This window comes from Cucurbita moschata, unplaced genomic scaffold (genome assembly GCF_002738365.1).
Source record: "Cucurbita moschata cultivar Rifu unplaced genomic scaffold, Cmos_1.0 Cmo_Scf00010, whole genome shotgun sequence".
NCBI classification, from domain to species: domain Eukaryota; kingdom Viridiplantae; phylum Streptophyta; class Magnoliopsida; order Cucurbitales; family Cucurbitaceae; genus Cucurbita; species Cucurbita moschata.
In genome coordinates this window covers 3,184,542-3,190,541 of record NW_019268526.1, presented here as the reverse complement: position 1 = coordinate 3,190,541, position 6,000 = coordinate 3,184,542, and the positions used below count along the sequence as shown (strand labels likewise).

Genomic DNA, 6,000 nt, shown 5'->3' with positions numbered 1-6,000 from the left:
AAAAATATATATATATATATATATATATATATATATATATATATATATATATATATGTATATATGTATATATATTATTGTTATTGTTAATATTATTATTATTTTAAAAAAAATTAAGAAAAAATGATATTATTATTGTGGAAAATTAAAAAAATAAAAATAAATTAACAGGACTTCTTAAGAATGTTTATATAATAGTAAATATAATGGTCACAATATTGGCGGTGTGTTATGGGTGTATAACAGCTTCAAAGGTTGTTTCTTTTTTTTTTTTCAATTGATTTCAATGAATAAATGCGTTTTTTTTTTTTTTTTTAATATTATGGCCTTTCTTTCTTTCTTTTATATATTTGCATTTAACGTATATAAACTATAGTTTCTATTTAAATTATAGAAATGAAAGCTTAGGATTATTTCAATATTATAAATTAAAACATTAATAATTAGCATATAAAATATAGAGGAAGAAAAATATTTAGAATAAGAAATTAAAACTAATTCTAAATAAATAAATGAATAAGATAACCGCTTACAGCATATAACTATCGAGTACGGAGAAGTTGACAACTAGTCATATCATTCCCTATAGTACATTTTGAGGCATTTTAGCCCTTGCAAGTTTAGACACGATTTTGGTGAACAGTCATACACCCCGTACTGACCCAATATAAAATGGTAACGACCTATCTAGGATGAAAACATGTAAAAGGTGTTTGGAACAGACATGCAATCATGGACAACACGTCCTGGACAAACAAGACTGGGATATCTGTCATGGGCCATTGACAACACGCCTTGGACATGCATGACTGTGACATCTTTCTCCACTCAATTGGTTAACGTCTAATTGATTACATATTTGAATATAATAATTATGATTAATCCCCTAATTGACTGAAATTAAGAATTAGAATCCAAAGCAATATGATTTATCATGGGATTGACAAGTGAAGTAAAAGAAAGGGAAATTGGGTTCCAAGTGGTTTGTTGGGAAGTTGCCATTTTGTCAAGTAATTAACAAATAAAAACAAAGAAATAAAAAATCAGAATTAATGTCCAAAATTTGGTTCCAATTTTCAAAATAATTCCTTCTTATTGGCTCCACATATTTAAGTGATGTCTACTCATCTTATCGTTAATTCCCCACATTTAATGCCAATTAATTTGCCATACTTTTCAAAATAAATTAATTAATTTATGAAATCCCCACAACATAAACAAATCCGACCTTAGCTCAGTTGGTAGAGCGGAGGACTGTAGTGGGCAATCCAACAGTATAATCCTTAGGTCGCTGGTTCGAATCCGGCAGGTCGGAGTTTTTTATTTTTATTTTTTACTTTCTCCCTTCCACCCATCAAAGCATTGAAAAAGCCCAGCCCAATGCCACACAAACACAACCAATAACCCAAATTTTCAAGAGTCCAAAATTGTCTACTTGGGTTCAGCTGAAATTAGAATGTTATTTCCAAAATTGAATGAGTCCGTGAACTGACCACGACTGACACCGCCCACTAACACTCCGACAATGACACCGTTGTGTAATTCAAAGCTCTGACACTCCTCGGCTGTCTCTCTTTTAAATATCCACCACCACCCTCCCTCTCCCTCCTTTATTTATTGCATTTTCCACCTTTTTCCACCCCTTTTCCTTTAAAATAATAAATAAACAAATAAAAAATTATATTATTTTTGTATAAAATCAAAAAAGTTATTTGTTTGCATTATTTCGGTATTTTACAAAGCCGCGCCCATCCTTGTTTTATTGGGCTTCCATTAATATTTTCACGAGGGGAAGAAGAGAATCCCTGCCATTATATTTGCTTGATTACCCTAACCAATCTTATGCCGCCACGTTGATTCTCACCTCCCTTCCTGATTGGATGGACATTACCCCAGCTGGGTTCGAGCCCCACAATAAACAATACAATACACTATTCATCACTCGGCTGCCAGTTTCATACTATCTCCAGCTGTCTTCCATCTTCATTATGCTCAACTACATCCACGTAGGAACGATGGTCGTCTTTAGTGGGGACCACTAACTGATTACGTGGCGTTATATTATTGCTTCGAAATCCTTGATCGTCTATATGACCTATCCAGCTTCTCCGAAAGGGCACGAAGCACCTGCCAAGTGGCGTCGCCTTCTTGTACCTGATTATGGAACAGCAGGGCCCGCCGATTCCTTGGGTCCCACAAGTTCTTTTGGATAGTAGTAAGGTTGGAAGCTGCCACGTGTTCGAGAATCGTCCGCAATTTACCGATATCCTTCTCTGCCACGGTTATGGATATCTCCGGCCAATTCACCGCCGATGGAAATGGCAACCGGATACCATCTGCTATTATTACCGGCACGCAACCCAAGGCTATGGATTCAACCAGCCTGGGGCTCCATGGGGCCCACCCCAATGGGCATAAACAAAAAACTGACCGTACAATCTCTGACTGGTAACCGGCAAATCTGTGCCTCTGGAGGTAAAATCTCCGATCGGTGTTGAATTTTCGCCAAATCATCGTCCGCACCTTCCTAAAACCCAATACCCATAAACACCCACATGAGATAAATAGAAATTAACCTCGGGAAATGTGTTTAATCAAGGATAAAGGTGAAAATTATTTACTTGCTGTAAAATCGTCCGCTGACATTTTTTGGATTCACCTCCATTTTACCTCTGAAGAACGCGAAAATGTCTCTCCGGCCAGTTACCGGCGACTTCATAAGGGTGTCCTGTACGGAATCCGGCGAAATGTACGGCGGAATGACGATATGTTCAACATCTTGACATGGGTGTTTGAAGTTTACGCCAAATGTCTGCAATATAATCGAGTTCTTCAAGAACAATGGTACTCCATCAGCTATGGCTACATCCTCCTGAAAACAAATCGTTAAAATTAAAAGAATGTGGCAATAAATTTCATTTTGATGATATGGGTTTGCTTAATTCCTTACCATAGTATGGAAACAAGAGGCGAAATCGTGTGATGCAACAAAAACATGGTCGGAGCCATTGGTGCGATTCCAAAAGGGATAATGGGAGGAAATGAGGGCCACGGCGGAGGCAATGAGGGAACGGGCATGACCAATGGCGGGGAAGCCATTAATGGTGCTGAAGTTACAAGAAACATAAACAGGGACGAAGAAGAAATCCGCTTCAAGTGGATCAAATGTCCGGTAATCACTGTTCAACAGGGCTCTATGAATGGCTACCTCCGAAGCAAACAAGTGGTTCGAACACCGCTCATTTGAAAGCCACTCCACATTGTATTTCGGCGGCAAATCGTACACGAAAACCCTCATCTCTTTCAATTGACCATTGGAAGACTCGACGAGGGCTCGAGAAACATGGGTTTTGGTCATCCGAGCGGCGGTTCCATGGGACTTATGGCTATGGCTAATGTAATAAGAAGTAAAAAAGTAAAGAGACAGAGAAACCCAGAGAACCCATTTGTAATATCTAATGAAGAAGCTTTTTTCTTGAGCTCTGCCATTTTTGTGATGAGAGAGCTTCATTTTGACATAGAACCCCCGCCGCCTAGGGAATGCTTTAGATTCCGCCATTTCATTTAATATCAACGCCCAACGATTCTAGTTGGGGCGGAGCTTTCAGTTTCTGGTCTGCGGTGAAGTAGAAGCAAAGGAAGAAGGGTTAGGTGGGGTTTCGTTTTTGGATAACAAAAGAACAACGGCGACGGCGACGGCGACGGCGGCAAGGGGAAGAGAAAATTAAGTTTCTTTTGTCTGTCTGAAGCAGAGTAGAAATCGCCGGAGACGACGGGTCCACTGTTTTCTAAGATTTTATTGACTTATAGAGACGGAAATACCCTCGTGAACTTCTTTATAAGCTTGCTTGGAGGGTGTACTTTTTAGTCAAAATGCAAGGCTGTTGTTATAATCCAATAAGCAGATCTTGGACATGCATTTAATCAATAAAGCTCTTTTTAGGTCCGCTTTTCCCGAGAAACAAACAGCTTTGTTCAGTTTAATTTAACAATTATTTATTTATTTATTTTCCATTTGAATCGAAGAAATTAAAAAAATAATAAAAGGGCCAATAAAACGTACGCCCGCGATGAAAAGGTTGAATATGAAAGAAAATAATTGTACTTTAAATAAAGCTCAAGCCATCGATCTGATACGTATCACCGTTAGTCTCATACTTTTAAAATACATCTATTAGGAAGGTGTTTCTTCATTCATATAAGTAATGTTTGTTCTCGTAATCGATGTGAGATCTCACAATTTTCATTTGGTGACCAGCATTCTCGCTAACACATCACTCGAGATCTATTTCTGATACCATTTGTAACAGTTCAAACCCAACACTAATAGATATTGTTTATTTTGGCACGTTATGTATCACTGTTAGCCTTACAGTTTTAAAACGCGTATTTTATTATTATTATTTTAATTTAACGTATGAATAGAAATGTGTGGGTAGATTGAATGTGATCATTCCTAATTTGATTGTTTTGCAATCGAAGTCACGTGCACGGCAAGGCAAAGCTGCAAGAAATCACATGCTCACCCTTTCATATTCCCCCACCTTCCTCTTTCTCTCTCTTAAATTTTCCCATTTTCTTTCGAACCATGGTAAAAATAAAAGGTAAAAATAAATTAACCCCTTTTGGTTTTGGATGAAATAGTCCTTTTCAAAAAGACAGTATTGTTTTTTTTTTAACCTTTTAACTGAGTTTTAAAGTTGCTTTTTATAAACAATTATGCTGAGTTGGATTTTAGAACTAAAGATTTAAAATAAAATAAAATCTCGATAATTATTTATTATATTAGATGAATCGCCAAATATTCATTAATTTCGACTAAATCCCAATTAAAAATCAACAATAATTCTGAATTAAAGAAGAAACAAATTTAATTAATGCCTAATTACACTCTAATATATTAGTTGGAGTGGGTCCCACAATCCACGTGTCTTAATTAATTTCTAATAACACCAAATTTATTTCCCTTCCATATTTTTAATAATCAATTTCCCAAAACGACGTCGTACTTATAAGTTGCATTTAAGTTTAAGTAAATCAATGTGAAATTATTTTTTTCATTATTTTCATACATAAATAAAAATACAGATGGTTCATTAATGAACAGGAGACCAATAATATATAAAGGGTATTCATAGGGGACTATTAAATACGTATTAAAATGAGGAAAATAAAAATAAATAATAAATAATAAAAATGGACACATTAAATAGTCTACGACCATTACGACAAGGTAATATAAATGACGTGTATTTAAATATATGCGGGTATAAGTCAATAATGAGGTTGCCATACCCTACAAATTTGAAAGAAAACAGAAAAAGGGATAGACTTTGAGGTCCAGTTGTTCGGTTTTGTCAAGGATTCTAAAACAAAAAAGACGAACTGTCCCTTAAGAAAAACAAAATGTAGGACCTGCCCTCCCCAAGCTAAGGACAATTCTAACTGAAATGAGAAAAGGATAAAAGAAAAAAGGGACCCTTACATTTCTTGGAGGGCATTTGAGATGAACTGGAAAGTTTCGAACATTTTTGGGGCACCGACCCTACAATATACAATCGTGAGCTGTCCAAGCACATGGACGTTAGAAAGAGAGACCGTGTTTAGGTTTTAAGGGCCCCGAATTTGGCTAACCATGTTGAGTATAGCTCTTTTGTGAAAAAGATTCACATTTTTAGCGAGACGAAATGTTTTGCTTATCATTGCTAGAGATAAAAAATATAGTAAATGAAAATACTCTCAGATATTTATTATTAAAATATTTGAATTTTGTTTTCTAAAATAAATAAATATATTTATTTTTTAAATGTATAAAATAGGGTTTTTTTAACCATAAAAATATTTAAATTTATTAAGTTTTCTAATTATAATTTTTTTTAAGGAATAGAATAGGATAATTAATACAATAAAATAGTTTAATAAATAAATTTTAATAATAATTTCGAAATTAAATAGGAAAGAGTTAGAAAATATAAGTTTTATACTGGTTCGGTTAAACTCG

General features: G+C 35.1%; 1 protein-coding gene and 1 non-coding gene across 2 annotated transcripts; one reads left to right on the top strand and one right to left on the bottom strand.

The window, feature by feature from the left end:
• Positions 1–1,222: 1,222 nt before the first annotated feature.
• Positions 1,223–1,314, top strand: TRNAY-GUA. The gene is given in 2 exon segments: positions 1,223–1,259; positions 1,279–1,314. It is a non-coding gene; the product is annotated as a tRNA-Tyr (tRNA).
• A 381-nt stretch (positions 1,315–1,695) lies between these two features.
• On the bottom strand, positions 1,696–3,829 carry LOC111449084 (probable glucuronoxylan glucuronosyltransferase IRX7). Its single transcript, XM_023088933.1, has 3 exons — positions 2,950–3,829; positions 2,621–2,871; positions 1,696–2,526 (listed from the first exon to the last, which is right to left on the bottom strand). The coding sequence occupies exons 1-3, from the start codon at positions 3,556–3,558 to the stop codon at positions 2,061–2,063; spliced, it is 1,326 nt and encodes a 441-aa protein (XP_022944701.1). The 5' UTR covers positions 3,559–3,829; the 3' UTR covers positions 1,696–2,060.
• Positions 3,830–6,000: the final 2,171 nt, after the last annotated feature.